Here is a 15,348-nt window from a genome sequence, read left to right as displayed (position 1 = left end):
GGTAAGTGCAGAGCTGGGACGCCAACTTGAGTCTGACCATTCCTAACAGCAGCGGTGGTCTTTCCACATAGGCCAGTGTCTGCTCTGACTGCCTTGTGCCTCAAGGACAGTTGGGAGTTATGGAAACACCTGGAAGCCGTGAAGGTAGAGCTTAATGTTTTTAACTGTTAGCATCTGAGGCTACTTCCCAACCAATGGGGAGCTTCTGTGGGCTGGGCCAGGCTGCACATGGTCAGCAGCCCCTTCTTCACCTGGCACAGCAATGGACTGTGGGACTGCCCTCTGCTTTCTCTTCACATTCTCCCTGTGTGAGCCACTTCCCCCTGACAGCTTGAACTACTCCCTGGCTCCATGCCCCGATGACTGCCATTTCCAGCCCCGACTGATTTTTCAGCTGGCCTTGAATGCCTAACAGGCCTATCAGGCCAGCCTTCTACAGGCACACCTATGTCCCCACTGCCCAAACCTGCCCCTTCTCTCCTAAACTGTCATCTCTGTTTCCAGGATCACTGTTCCCCAGATTCCTCAGCTAGAAACTCAGCCATCTTGAACCCCACCCCCATCCCCACATCTCAGGCTGAAGCAGGTACCGAGATGAAACTTTGAGAGCAAAGTGGTTATTTAGGATCAAAGGAAAGAGGTTGTGGAAGGAAGCCGATTGGTCATGGGAGAAGCTGAGCTATGACAGGCCTGACCAAGCACCAGCGGACCACGTAGCGGGCTCTGGAGCTAGGAGTGCCCATTGGAATAGTCTCATTGGAGGCTGAAAGAGCGAGGCCCTCCTGCCCCTCCAGCTCATCTCTCCTCCTTGCATGCTTCCTGTGTTCCAATCACACCATTCCCCAAACAGATCCATCTACACACCACTGTGCATTGCACAGACTGTGCTTTTTGCTTGGAATGTGCTTTCCCCACTTCTGTCTTCTCTGTGAGCTTCTCAGACCTTCCTCCCCTTCCTCTTTCCCTTCCTCCTTCCCTTACCCAAGGAAGAACAAATCCCACAGTTCTCTGTACACACCCATCCTAGCACCAACCACATGACAGTACCTTATTGGTGTCCCAGTTCCTCCACCCCCCAACATCACAAGCTCCCAGAGGGCAGGAACTGTGGCTACTCAGCTCTGTACCCCGGCTCCCAGCAGACTGCTTGGCACAGAAGACACTCAGGAAATACAGACTGGCCATGGTGAGTTGAGTGGTACGGTTACACAGAACCAATACACAGCAGCTTGTCTGACTTGAGATTTTGCCATACGTCTCCCAAACAAAACAAATACTGAATGCGAAAGATGAATTTCAATATTTCAATTTTATTTAAGAACTTGCTTTTTTGTCTCAAAAAAAATACAAAATTTATTTTGCAGAATTCATCCAAATGGTCTAAGTTTCATGTGGTACAAAATACATTTCCTAAATGGAATAAATGGAAGAGAAGTTTCTCCGCCCCCCTCCACAAAGCACATGCAGGGGCGCCTGGGTGGCTCAGTTGAGCGTCCGACTCTTGATCTCAGCCCAGGTCTTGATCTCAGGGTCATGACTTGAAGCCCCACTCTGGGCATGGAGCCTACTTAAGAAAATGAAAAACAAAAAACACAAAACCACAGCATATGCAGAGAAAGGGCACGGAGGTCCACATGCTGCACTGAGGGGTCTGAATCTGGCTGTGAACGCTAAGGCCTCAGGCCTACAAGTTATTGCCTGTAAAACAGGTTCGTTTCAAAGCCTCCTTTTCTTTTCATAAGTTCTAGGTGGTTTCTAAAAATTATTAATAGGGACAGTTAAAAAAAACCTCTGAGCAGACAGCACAGAGTTCTCATGCACCCCTGTGCACGACAGGGTTTCTGCTACATTTATTTGCATTCGTATTAGTATGGCGTTTGCAGGTTTATCCGCAGGATAAATTCCTCCTGGTGGGATTGCTGGGTCAGAGGGCAAATGCATTTGTCATTAGGGCAGACGGAATGGCAGCTGCTTTTCAGAGGACTGCACCACTGTCAGCTCCCTCTGGCCCTGTGTGATGGCTGAAGCCCCTTTCAGCGCTAACAGCTTTATTCTGTCCACCTCCCAGGACTCTCAGGCCCAGCGGGTAACCCTGTGGGGAGTTTTTCTAAGACGTGGGCTCCTAAACTGGCCACAGAGAACTGTGCCACATGCGGGAGAGCTCAAATTAGAAAGAGCTTGGGGGCAGAACTTCCAGGCTATTATCCTGCACAGATAGCCTCCACATCTATGCAACCACGGGGAGGCTTCCAGAGTCGCAGCTTCCTGGAGCCACGCTCTCACCAGTGCAGCCGAGCCCCAGAGCAGCCCATGCTGGCCTGGCACCTGAAAGCAAAGCTCCACACCAGCTGAGCCGCCCAGTATGCTTGCCCCTTGCCACAGATGCCTCTTTAAATTTTTTTCTTTTCTTTTTTTTTTTTGAGATTTTATTTACTTATTTGACAGAGACACAGCGAGAGAGGGACCACAAGCAGGGGGAATGGGAGAGGAAGAAGCAGGCTTCCTGCGCGGAGCAGGGAGCCCGATGCGGGGCTCGATCCCAGGACCCCGGGATCATGACCCAAGCCGAAGGCAGATGCTTAACGACTGAGCCACCCAGGCGCCCCAACTTATTTAAATTTCTAATCATTCAAATTAAACTACACATTCGGTTTCTCAGTCCCACTACCTACACTTCAAGTACCCAGCAGCCACAGGTGGCTAGGGGTAAATGTATTGGATAGCATAGATCTGGAACATTCCTGTCACCACAGAAAGTTCTGTCAGATGGTGCTGCTCTGGAGAGGTGACCCTCTGTAAGGGGCTAGTAAAACTAAGAATGACAACTAAATGTAAGGTGTGTGATCCTGGACTGGACCTGGTCCAGAAAAAGGACATGAACGGCTCAACTGACAAAATCGGAATCAGGTGTGAAGAGCAGTTAAGAGTACGGTATCTGTTAACTTCCTGGTTTTGAAAATTAGGCTGTGATTGTGTAAGATGTTAGTATTTGGGGAAGCTGTATTGTGAAATGTATTCAGAAATTCTTTGTACTGGTTCTGTAATGTTTAAGTCTGAAAGGATTTCAGAATAAAATTTTTAAAATTAAAAAAAAAAATCCTAAAACAAGAGAGAAAAAGAGTGTGTGCCTCCTGGAACTGTCACGGTGTACAAATAAGCTTGGGGACAGAAAGAGAGATGTGGAGTAAGCGCAGCATTCATTAAAAGCCAGTGAGTGGGTGACGGGCGGGCGGTTTTGTAAGTGCTGGCTGGAGAGACTGCAACAGCTGATTAGCTGCTTCATCCATCCTGGGCCTCAGTGTCCTCTTTGAAGAGATGCCCCTTGCATCTCAGGGGGCTGCTGTGAGGCTCCGAGCTATAAAGGACCATACCTGTGGGAAGGGATTACCTGCAAAACCCGGACCGGCCCCTGGACCAGCGCTTGTGGAAGAGACCGCAAGCGGCGCCAGTGGCTCAGTACAAGCGGCCGGAGGTCTGTTACGGCGATTTTTTTTTTTTTAAGCCCTCAAGTGGTGGTCCTCTTCTGTTCAGTGGCCCCCACTCTGAGGCTCCATGCCCCTGAAGGTCTGGCCCCTCTGGTTACATGGCCGTGCATCTGCTGGGGGCCCTCGGGTCGGCATTTGCTTTCTTCCTGATGCTTTCTGCAAGAGAGAAGAATCCTATTGCTTCATGTTGCCTCGGCTCTGCCTCACCGGGCTGGTTTTTTGTTGTAATTGCCTGCCAGTGTTTGTGCTAGAAGATAGAATGATATTTAAGACCATTTTGGAAAAAGAAAAAAGTCCCTGATGCCTCCCCTCTGCAATGAGTTTTTTCCCACCTTGCCTGCAGCAGCTGTGAGTTCCCCACCACACAAGGGGCTCTCCTTTCTCCTCTCTAGGACATGCTAGCCATGTTTTCACGGTTAGTGCCTGACTGACAGAGCCTTCGTTACTACTGCTGACCGCCTGAGACCCCGTCCCGTGCCCCATAATGCACCACGCCAGGGGACGTCACGGTATTTAAGGCTTTTTCAGCATAAGCTGATTTTGTTTTTAACGAGGGATTCGTACTGAACGTTTTATCTCGCTTGCCTGATAGTTCCACAGGATGCTCAGAATCTCAAACCAGGCTTTTGGAATGGACAGACTCAAAAGGTTGTGATGGCCTTAAGAAATTTGATTTATTTGCCAGATTGAACTGGTTCAACTCCTATTAAGCCAGTTCTGGCCCATATGTCCTACTGTTGGAAAAGAGTCTGGAAAAGAAGTGGAAAAGAAGTCTGCAGGCTGTTCCAGCCTTACTCCAAGCTAGGGGAAAAAAAAAAGTACAGAGGGCCAGTGAGGAGGAGACGACAGCATCAGTGGCTTTGCGGCTGTGAAGGTTGCAGGCATCACCTGAGCCAGCACCCTCAGGGCACAGGTGGGGAAACCGGGCCCAGGAGGCACTGGTTTGCCCAGGGGTCTGCCTGAATTCCTGTAGACAAGGCTAGGACCAGGAATCTGGAAGGTTCAGAGCCAGAACCACAACATTGTGGTCTGAGCAGACCTTTCGGGGGCTCTGTCACATTCCAGGGGGGGCCAGTGCTGCCCTGAGCAGGGGACACTTACCAGCTAGGTCCCTCCTGTCAATTGCCACGAGGCCCTCAAACAGTGCTTTGCTGGGGTTCTCGCCGGCTGTGGCCACACCATGCAGCCAGATGAGCAGCATCCGGTGGCCGTGCTCCTGGTAGCTCTTGGTGCCTGAGGGCCACGAGGGGAGAAAGAGAAGGAGCCAACCGAGCCCACCTTGGCAGAGCCAGCTCTAAGCTGCCCTGCACCACCTCCTGCACATGCCCAGGTGGGAAAGAGCCAGGCCCTTCTCCAAGGTGCTGTGGAGCTCAGCCCAGAGATAGGGACAGGAGGGAAGGGACAGGCTCAGATGGGGTTGGGGCAGAGGTTTTATGTTGGGGACTCTAGAACTTCCCCAGCCCCAGGCTTTCTCCTGGGCATCCACCACGCATCCTGTTGGTGTTGCTCTGAAGACAGAATTGGCACTCATTGTTGTGACCCCATGTCGCACAGGACTATTCCCTGCATCTCTGGCTACTCACAATAATCTGTGCCTTGCCCGCAAGTGGTCCTATTTTACAGATGAGAAAACCGGCTTAGTGCATGACAGAGGTGGCCACGTTCTTTCCCCTGTGCCGGTGGTTCTCAGCTGTAAGTGCTCACTGGAAACCCCCGGGAAGCCTTCCAAAAAACACTGACATCTGGGTCCCATTCCCTCCCTAGAGATTCCAACCTACTTGGGTCTGGGCGTAGCCTGGGCACTGAGCGGTGTTAAGGCTTCCCAGATGATTCCAACGTACGGCCATGATCTTCAGTGTGGGAGGAGGGGTGAGCTTGTTACTACACTCTGTGACTAGGTAGGTCTCCTCTCCCAGCCACTGGGGCCAGGTCAGTCCATGCACTGCGTCCTCTGACTTTCTGGCCCCCTCCGGGCCCTCAGCAGGCACTTCCTCATGGGGCTGCCTTTGGCAGAGTGGTTTCATTTGGCCCATTTATTCACTGTCCCTTGCTCCCAGCCCCATAATTTACCCGTGCTCCTTTGTCCTCTCTGAAAGTTCTTATCTGACACAGAGGTTACGTTTGGACTCCCTGCTCTATTCCACTAACTGGTGTGCATATTTTTCTGCCAGGTATCTCTCTATGCTAATTATTTGAGCTTTATAAAAGGTTGAGTCTGGTTGGATTAGATCCTCTTCACCTTCCCCTGCAGAATATTCATTTAAATAGCCCCTCTTTGGGGGCGCCTGGGTGGCTCAGTTGGTTAAGCGGCTGCCTTCAGCTCAGGTCATGGTCCAGGATCCTGGGATGGAGTCCAGCGTCAGGCTCCCTGCTCAGCGGGGAGTCCGCTTCTTCCTCTCCCTCTGCCCCTCAACCCCAGCTCACGCTGTCTCTCTTGTGCTCTCTCATATGTGCTCTCTCTCAAGTAAATAAAATCTTTAAACATTCCCTCTTTATTCTTTCAAGTGAACTCTAGAATCCTTTAGTCAAGTTTCAAAAACCTGTTTTGATTTGATTAAAACTGAAACAGGGGCACCTGGGTGGCTCAGTCAGTTAAGCGTCCAACTCTTGGTTTCGGCTCAGGTCATGATCTCAGGGTCATGATCTTGGGGTTGTGGGATCGAGCCCAACGCTGGGCTCCGAACTCAGTGAGGAGTCTGCTTGGGATTCTCTCTCCCTCTCCCCCAGACTGCCGCTTGATCTCTCTCTCTCAAATAAATAAATCTTTTTTTTCTTTTAAAGATTTATTTATTTGAGAGAGAGACAGCAGAGAGAGAACACAAGCAGGGGGTAGTGGGAAAGGGAGAAGCAGGCTTCCCGCTGAGCAGAGAGCCGGATGAGGGGCTCAATCCCAGGACCCTGGGATCATGACCTGAGCCGAAGGCAGACGCTTAACTACTGAGCCACCCAGGAGCCCCTCTAAAATAAATACATCTTTAAAAAAAATCAAATTTTTAAACTAGTTTGGGAAAAATCAATGTCTACCTGACACTTTTTCTAGCCAGGAATATAGAATGTCATTCCACCTAACAAGTCTTTTTTATAGTTGAATTTTTATTTTACTCATATGCCATTCATACTTTTTAGAAACTATTGCAAATGGAATAGCTTTTCAAAAATACCTCTATATATTTTCCCCACTTATTGATGGTACACAAGAATACCATGGTATCTGTATATTTTATCATATTTAGCCATTTCACTGAATTATTGAGTTTTTCAGTTGATTCTTCTGGACTTCCTGTGTATAGGATTATAGCATCTGAAGTTAATAAATCTCTTTCTTCCTTTCTAATATTTACAGTCCTTATTTCTGTTTTCTGCCTTAGTACCAGGGACAACATTTTTTTTTAATTTTATTTATTTGAGAGGAGAGAGAGAGAGCATAAGCATGGGGGGTGGGGGGCAGAGGGAGAGAGAGAAGCAGATTCCCAGCGAGCAGGGAGCCTGATGCGAGGCTCGATCCCAGATCCCAGGACCCTGGGACCATGACCTGAGCTGAAGGCAGATGCTTAACTGACGGGGCCAACATTTCGAGGCAGACACTAAATAATGGTGGCAATAGCTGGTCCTCTCCTTTTTATAGGGAGTGACTTTAGTTTGGTGTGTGAATGATTGGTATCAGCTTGGGCTAATTCATGAAGAATGTGAGTTTACAGGTCAATGGGGAGGGAGAGGCAGAGGGCATAGCCTGAGCAAAGGCTTGGAGGGATAAAGAGGCATTTGGGATGTTGGCGATGGCATGTGGCTTGCTGTGATCAGGCTGTGGGTTGCAGGGCTTTCCCCCCAGAAACATAGAAAGCCTAATACATAGTGCCCCCACCTCTCCACACACTGGTCACTCTGGGGTGGGGAGAGGCAGGGCGGTACCTGTCCACTGCTGCTCGATGGCGTGGACGTGGGCCTCAGTGAATTCCCAACAATATGCGAGCTTCTTCCACTCATGAGGCCGCAGGTCCCTGGAGGCCAGTCGCCACAGCACACGGGAGAATTGCCGCCCTTCCTGCCGATGGTCCTGCTTAAAGGTCAAGTTCTTCCCACAGGGATCCCTGGGGTCCCTGCGCAAGAGGTGATCCTGTGGAGCAGATCCCCAAAGTGCAGCTGCCACCTGGGGGGAAATCCCTGCCAGGCTCTCCCTTGGGAGTTTGGATAGGGCTCTGGCAGGCATCCAGGCCTGGGGCTTCATGTCTGCGACTCTGGTTTCTCACTCTGTGCCTTGCTTGGACTTGTGGAACCCCAGCCGCTCACACTCCATCCAGAATTCCTTTTCTCACCTGCCTGTCCCTCAACCCCACTGCCACAATCCAAAGATCACCCACAGGCCACCTCTTCCAGGAAGCCTTCCTAATTCCTCTCTTTTCTCTGTGTTCTTACAACGCAAGTGTCAGCAGAAGGACTCAGCAGCTCTTAACACCAGTCAAGCCAAGGATCATGCACTAACTAGATCTGTTGAATCCCAACAAGTAGTGAAGGGCAGGATTACAGAATTTCTATGCAAAGCAGGTGATAAAATGAGAAATTACAAAAGAACTATGTGATACCATAAGTTAAACCCACAAAAGCCTAAGTAAGCCCCTCTAAAGGATGTGGATACAGAGTTCTGGTTCTTAAAAAAGCTCAGGTGAGTTCTGGCATCCGCAGCTGCAAATCTTACATCCTGGTCAACAGTGTCTGGCCAATCACCTGTGACGTGATGACCAGGGAGACTGGCTTTCACGTGGGGAGGTTCCCCAGCAGTGTTCCCAGCTGCATCTGTATATTGGGATCATCTGGGAGCTTTAAGAACCACTGATGCTTGGAGCACCTGGCTGGTTCAGCTGGTAGAGCGTGAGACTCGATCCTGGGGGTGTGAGTTTGAGCCCCTCGTTGGGTGTAGAGATTAATTTAAAAAATAAAATCTTCAAAAAAAATCTTTAAAAATAGAATCTTTAAGGCGCCTAGGTGGCTCAGTTGGTTAAAACTCTGGCTTTAGCTCAGGTCATGATCCCAGGGTCCTGGGATCGAGCCCCATATGGGGCTCCCTGCTCCGCGGGGAGCCTGCTTCTCCCTCTCCCTCTGCCTGTGCTTTCTCTCTCTCTCTCTGTGTCAAATAAATAAATTTTTAAAAAATAAGTAAAAATAAAAAACAAGGGGCACCTGGGTGGCTCAGTCGTTAAGCGTCTGCCTTCGGCTCAGGTCATGATCCCAGGGTCCTAGGATCAAGCCCTGCATCGGGCTCCCTGCTCGGTGGAAAGCCTGCTTCCCCCTCTCCCACTCTCCCTGCTTGTGTTCCCTCTCTGGCTGTGTCTCTCTCTGTCAAATAAATAAATTAAAAAATATATTTTTTAAAAAATAAATAAAAAACAAAACTACCGATGCTTGGACCCGTACTTCAGAGACTCAGATTGAATTGGCCCGGGGGTGGGGTGGGGGTTGTGATTCTAGCTGAGCTGCTGCCTTAGCGTTGAGAACTTTTAAAGTCTGAGGTGTTAGAATTAAGCACAGAGATGAATCAGTTCATCAAACTCTTGGTATTAATATTTTGGGGTTACATTTAGGAGTAACCTGTTGTATGCAAAGGAGCTGTAATGTTTCTGAGAATCTAGCATGTCTGTGAAAGAGAATATCTTATGATTCCTATTGAAATTTGTTATTAATCAATTGATTTTGAAATAGTGATTTTTTTGAGCGGTACAAGAGAAGCTTACTAAGTTTGCAAACAATATTGGAATGTTTAAGATATTTGAGATTCACTTTATAGGTTTAATTTACCGGATTTTACTAGGATAATTTAAGAATTTAGGGGGCACCTGGGTGGCTCAGTCAGTTAAGCGTCCAACTGTTGATCTGGGCTCAAGTCATGATCTTAGGGTTGTGGGATCAAGCCCCGTGGCCTGCTTGGGATTTTCTCTCTCCCTTTCCCTCTGCCCCCACCTCCCTCTTTAAAAAGAAAAGAAGGAAAAGAATTTAGGAAGTAAAGTGCTTAAAAAATGTCTATCAAATTTAATTTAATGTTTAAAATGTTTAAGATATTTTAAACATGGGTCCAAACATTAATTAAAAGGCTTCCCTGAAAGTGGAAATTCCTAAAAAAATACCAGTTGTATAAATGGAATAAGATTTATAAAATGAATTTATAAGTTTAAGGAAAACTAGGTGGTTCTTTTTTTTTTAAGATTTTATTTATTTAAGAGAGTGAGCAAGAGAGAGAAAGAGAGAGCACATGCATGAACAGGGGCAGAGGGAGAGGGAGAGGCAGACTCCCTGCTGAGCAGGGAGCCTGATGCAGGGCTCCATCCCAGGACCCTAGGATCATAGATTGTGACCCCAGCAGAAAGCAGACACTTAACCAACTGAGCCACCCAGGCACCCCAAGGAAAACTAGGTTTTAAAATTTGTAATAAATTATTTTTAAAACTGAAGTAAATGCAAAAATTATTTTCTATGTATAAAAACAACCTCAAAGACATCAAAAAACTCCCCACCCGACCCCCATTTGCTGACAATTGGAATAGCATGGCCTTACATCTGCTGCTCTTCCTCCCCAATTCCTCAGCAAGCATCACTAATCAATCCCAGCACACTTTCCTTCTGGGCTCAGAAAGTTGCCTGACTACAACACCCCCAGCAGCAATTCCAGTCACCTGGAGCCGGCAGTAAGCTGAAACCAACTTGCCATCTCTTTCTTCATGCACGCAGGCATGCGCCCATGCATCCAGCAACCAGGAGCTCTAACAGCATCCGGTACTATCTCCACAATGGTACGGACCCCGGTCTGCCTTGTTGCAGTGTGGTTGGGTGCTCACTCATCTCTAGATGCTCACAGACAAGCCTCGTGGTAGGTAAGGCACAGATTATCACCTCCTCGGAAACTGGGCGGGGCTGAATTGGTCAGGGCTGGGGTTCAAAGCCAGCACCACCCCGAGCCAAGGCCGCTGCCTCTGCAACGCAACATGGACAGACCTCGTGCAGGGTGTCAGTACCTTCTCCCACGTGTAGAGGCGATCAGCCTTTATGATCATGTCCACCAGGCTGATGTGGTTGCTGCGAGTGGCCACCGCCAGGGCAGTTTTCCCTTGCTGCAAGAAAGAAGTAAGAAGGGGGCCTCTAGCATCGGCTGCAAACGCTCCTGCCCCCAAGAAAGCGGTTTCCAGCAGTCTACACTGGAGAGCAGAAAGGTTTTCTGGGCATGACGAGGGGCGTGGGAGGCACAGGTCGAATGAGGCAATAATCCCAGCAACCGCCTCTTATTTATAATTTAGGAAGTCTTAGAGCATATGAAGCCCAGCCTGCATAACTCCTCAACAACACCTGTGAAATAGCAAGACCTGGCCTGCTTTTTAGATGAAACCAGAGCCCAGAGAAGGGGACTGGGTTCATCAGGTCACGTCTGCCCACCCCACCCAGGCCCTTTGCTCCAGGCCTCCCGCACAGGGCTGGCCTTAATCCCCACGCACGTGCAGGGCGTTGGGAAGTTCCTCTTCGCACCTGGCCGGCTGCCCTGGGGCCCAGGTCAAGGCAGGGAGCCCCCTCCCAGGTCTAGTCTCAGGGTCTATTCCTGCCCCCACCTCTTCCGCACACCATCCCAAGGACTGGGCCATGTATCCAAGCCCCTTCCCCTCATGAGCCTTTGACCTCCTTAGCCTTATACCAAGTCCTCAGGTCATCTGGACTCCCCAGCCACCTGAGGGAGTAGCCACCCCAGAGGCACAAAGAGCCAGGAAGCTTCCCCACCCCTGACCCACAAGTAGGGGGCTGTGGGGCAGTGAGGTACCGCTCCTCTACTCCTTCTCCCCCTGGCCACCTGGCAACTCAAGGAGCTCAAAGTCTGAGGGCCCATGAAACAGAAGACAACCACCTCACAGTTCTAGACCAGCAGAAGGGCAGGCCAAGTCCTAAGGGACCTCAGAGGAGGAAGGGGAAGGTGATGGAGGGGCAGGAAGGCTTCCTGGTGGAGGGTGCATCTGAGCTAGTATACAAAGGATGGGAAGCCTTGAACAGTCTGAGAGCAGGAGACATTTGTAGTAGGGTCTCTGGCAAAGAGGGAGCCATGAAAACTTGAAAGGGAGGCTGGTTGGGAGGTACCTTGTCTCTCAGGTTTAAGTTAACCCCCGTGACGAGGAGCATCTCCGCTATGTCCTGCCTGGCGTGCTCAGCAGCAAGGTGGAGGGGCGTCTGCTGCCTCTGGGGAAGAAGCCAAGGGGTCAGGGGAGTAGAAAAGCATGTACAAGTGTCCCAAGGCTCAAAGCCAGGACAGGTCCAAGGTGGATCCACTCCTAACTGGGCCTTAACAAGTTTATCCAAAAGTTATGGGAGAAAGTAAGCTGGGTTTAGTCATAAACACAATACCAGAGAAAACTTGGTAAAAACAAAAAAGCAGAAAGAATAAAGGAAAAAATACCACTTGCTAGCTAAGTCAACCTCTGTAACAATCCTACTATATTTCTTCTAGTCTTTAATGTAGAATGCTTTTGATTTGTTGGTTTTACATGAGATCATCCCATATATACATTTTGCATCCATTTTTTCTACTAACATGTCCACATAGTATGACAAACACCATTTTTAACACCTCCATAGTAATCTACACCTAGCCCATAATCTACCTGATCACTTCTTTATTATTAAATATTTGGGCCATTTGCAAATTGAAGACTGGTAAACAACGCTGCAATAAATATCTTTGTGCATGAGCTTTTAATGTATCTCTTGAGGCTCAATTCGTTAAAGTGCAAAGACTGATCATTTTGAAGGTATATGCTGTATCCTGCCAAGTTGCTTTCCACCATTCGTGGTTGTAGGTACGGGTACTGAGGGCTCTGTGGTCAGGGGGAGGACTGTGGAGATGGGGGATTCAAAGGGCTCCTGACTGAGCACAACTTCAGGACTCAGAGGCCTCTTGTGACACAAGACTGCCCCACTTACCCCTGTCCTGGGAATTTTCCTAAAGGAAAAGAAAAATCAATGAAAGGAAACGGTGGTACGTAGGAAGATGTTTACTGCAGTGTTATCCAGACCATGGTAACAACCTGGAAACCACCAAAATGTTCAAAATAGAGGAATGGTTGATAAAATGATGTTACCTTCAACAAATATTCACACAGCTTTTTTATAAACTAAAAAAGTAATTTCTCAACTCCAAGCCATGCTAGGAGATGGCAGCCAAGCCCTGCCAGCCTGGGAGGGTGCCCAGAGGTTCCCTGGGGCCCAGACGGTTTCCGTAACCACTTACATTGTCGGTGGCATCCAGGTCACTGCCGGCGTCGATGAGGAGCTGGACCAAGGCAGGGAAGTGGTGCTTCACAGCCAGGTGCAGAGGAGAGGTGCCCTGCTGGGGGAGGAGACAGACACATGGATCATTCACGGGGTCCCTCCCAGGACTGCCCAGAACAGGTTGGTAGGTTGGTGCTGGGGGATGGACGTAGGGAGGTGTATGGAGATATAGTGCTTCTAGGTTTGGCCCTTTTCTTTTTTTAAGATTTTATTTATTTATTTGAGAGAGAGAGAGCACAAGCAGGGGGAGCGGCAGGCAGAGGCAGAGGGAGAGGGAGAAACAGGCTCCCCGCTGAGCAGGGAGCACGATGCGGGGCTTGATCCCAGGACCCTGAGATCATGACCTGAGCTGAAGGCAGACGCTTAACAACTGAGCCACCCAGGTGCCCCGAAATGACATATTTTTTAAAAGATATCCTTTTTATGACAGTCAAAATTATAAAGTATCTATGAAGAGTATAATTGTTAATGGACATATCAAAGGCAAAATAAAAGCCATATAACATGACTGAGGATGGAAAAGAAAAGAAATAGTAAGACTTCATGCTCCTAGTGAAAAATTAGTATAAAGATGACCATTTTCTCTTATATTATTTACAAGTTTAGTGTAATCCCAAACCCAAATTTCTATAAATGCCAAAAAGGATTCTGAAACACATCTAGAAAAAAATTTTTAAACCCAGGGAAAACTACCCCAAGAATTTCAACAGAGTCTTCAGATCATTGCTGGATGACTGTGAAATCAAAATCTGGCCAGGAAAAGGTGTGCTGTGCCAGTGAATGGGGAGAGACTGAAATTGGCTCAAACGCATGACTCAGGTGAGCCTGGAAACTTGTCAGAGCTACAAGGACCGTCTTTCCAGAAAGAAAGCAGCAGGCTATGGAGATAAAATAAGCGAATACTCTAGATCTAGCCTCGGTCATCCTGGAAACACGTCTGGGGGAATGTGGTCAGAAAAGGGAGTGGAAAGAAAGCAAGTATGGCTTTTAGTTGTTTTACATTTTATTTATAAAAACCAAAAGAACCAAAAAGTACACAAGGTACCTAGTGAAAAGGCTTCTTCCACCCCCATCACCCATCTGCTCATACTCCCCACTCCTAAACCCCACTGGTAATCTTTTTTTTTAAGATTTTATTTATTATTTATTTGTCAGAGAGAGAGAGAATAAGCAGGGGGAGTGGCAGGCAGAGGGAGAAGCAGGCTCCCCGCTGAGCAGGGGGGCCCCGATGTGGGACTCAATCCCAGGACCCTGGGATCAGGACCTGAGCCAAAGGCAGAGGGCTTTTTTTTTTTTTTAAGATTTTATTTATTTATTTGACACACAGAGAGAGAGAGCACAAGTAGGCAGAGTGGCAGGGAGAGGGAGAGGGAGAAGCAGGCTCTCTGCTGAGCAGGGAGCCCGATGTGGGGCTCGATCTGAGGACCCCAGGATCATGACCTGAGCCGAAGGCAGCCACTTACCGACTGAGCCATCCAGGCGCCCCCAAAGGCAGAGGCTTAACCAACTGAGCCACCCAGGCGCTGTCCCCCCCCCGCCCCACAACTGACACTGGTAATCTTGACTGTTGCTATTATGTGTATGCTTCCAGAGATGCTTAAATTTTTTTTAAAAGAAGAACCTTAAAGTTTTATTTTGAGGTAATTATAGACTCACATGCAGTTAAAAAATAATGCAGAGAGCTCTGGTGTATCCTTTACCCACTTCCCCCCAGGGGTAACATCTTACAAAACCCTGGCACAGGGGCTCCTGGGTGGTGCAGTCGGTGGAGCGTCCCACTCTTGATTTCTGCTCAGGTCATGATCTCAGGATCCTGGGACCGAGCCCAGAGTTGGGCTCCATGCTCAGTGCAGAGTCTGCTTCTCTCTCTCCCCTGTCCCTCTCCCCTGCAGGCTCGCCCTCTCTCTCTAAAATAAAATAATCTTAAAAACCACAACAACCCTGGTACAATATCCCAAGCAGGATAATGACTCTGATAACATCCACTATCTTATTCCGATCCCCCCAGCTTCACTCGTCGTCATTTGTACACGTGTGTGTTTAGTTCTATGCCATTTTATCACAGGTGCGTGTTCGTGTACCCACTGTGCAGCCGAGATACAGAACCATTCCCTCACGAGGATCCCTTGTGTTGTTCTTTTATAATTCTCTCCTCTGTCCCACGTTCCCATCACTAACCCTCAGCAAACACTAATCTGCTCTCCATCTCTATTGTGTCATTTTGAGAATGTTCTATAAGCAGAACCATACCATATGTAACTTCACAGACTGGCTTTTGTCACTCAACATTATTCCCTTGAGATTCATCCAAGCTGTTGCATGCACCAGTAGTTTCTTCTCATTGCTGAGTTGTATGAGTTGGGTGTACCACAGTTTCCCTTACCATTCACGTTTCAAAGGACATCTGGGTTGTTTCCAGGTTTGGCCTATTATGAATAAAGGTGCTATGAAAATTCAGGTACAGGTTTTTGTGCAAACAGATGTTTTTACTTCTCTGGGGGAAAAGGCCAAGAGCGCAATTGCTAGGTCACAGGGTAACTGCATGTTTAGTTTTTTGAACAACTCCAAAGCT

General features: G+C 48.5%; 1 protein-coding gene across 1 annotated transcript in view; it reads right to left on the bottom strand.

The window, feature by feature from the left end:
* Positions 1-2,608: 2,608 nt before the first annotated feature.
* The window catches only part of ANKDD1A (ankyrin repeat and death domain containing 1A), a 36,602-nt gene continuing 23,862 nt past the window's right edge, over positions 2,609-15,348 (bottom strand). The window contains exons 10-15 of the mRNA XM_088024859.1: positions 12,736-12,834; positions 11,589-11,687; positions 10,487-10,582; positions 7,395-7,599; positions 4,587-4,718; positions 2,609-3,641 (exon numbers count right to left, since the gene is read on the bottom strand). Coding sequence (XP_087880985.1) covers positions 3,580-3,641; positions 4,587-4,718; positions 7,395-7,599; positions 10,487-10,582; positions 11,589-11,687; positions 12,736-12,834 — 693 coding nt within the window. The 3' untranslated portion in view covers positions 2,609-3,579. The remainder of the gene's footprint in view (positions 3,642-4,586; positions 4,719-7,394; positions 7,600-10,486; positions 10,583-11,588; positions 11,688-12,735; positions 12,835-15,348) is intronic.

Source organism: Eumetopias jubatus, unplaced genomic scaffold (genome assembly GCF_037043125.1).
Source record: "Eumetopias jubatus isolate StellerSeaLion01/CBP00866 unplaced genomic scaffold, mEumJub1_p1.0 scaffold_7, whole genome shotgun sequence".
Classification (NCBI taxonomy): domain Eukaryota; kingdom Metazoa; phylum Chordata; class Mammalia; order Carnivora; family Otariidae; genus Eumetopias; species Eumetopias jubatus.
Note: the sequence above shows the minus strand (reverse complement) of the source record. Positions and strands in the feature narration are given on the sequence as shown.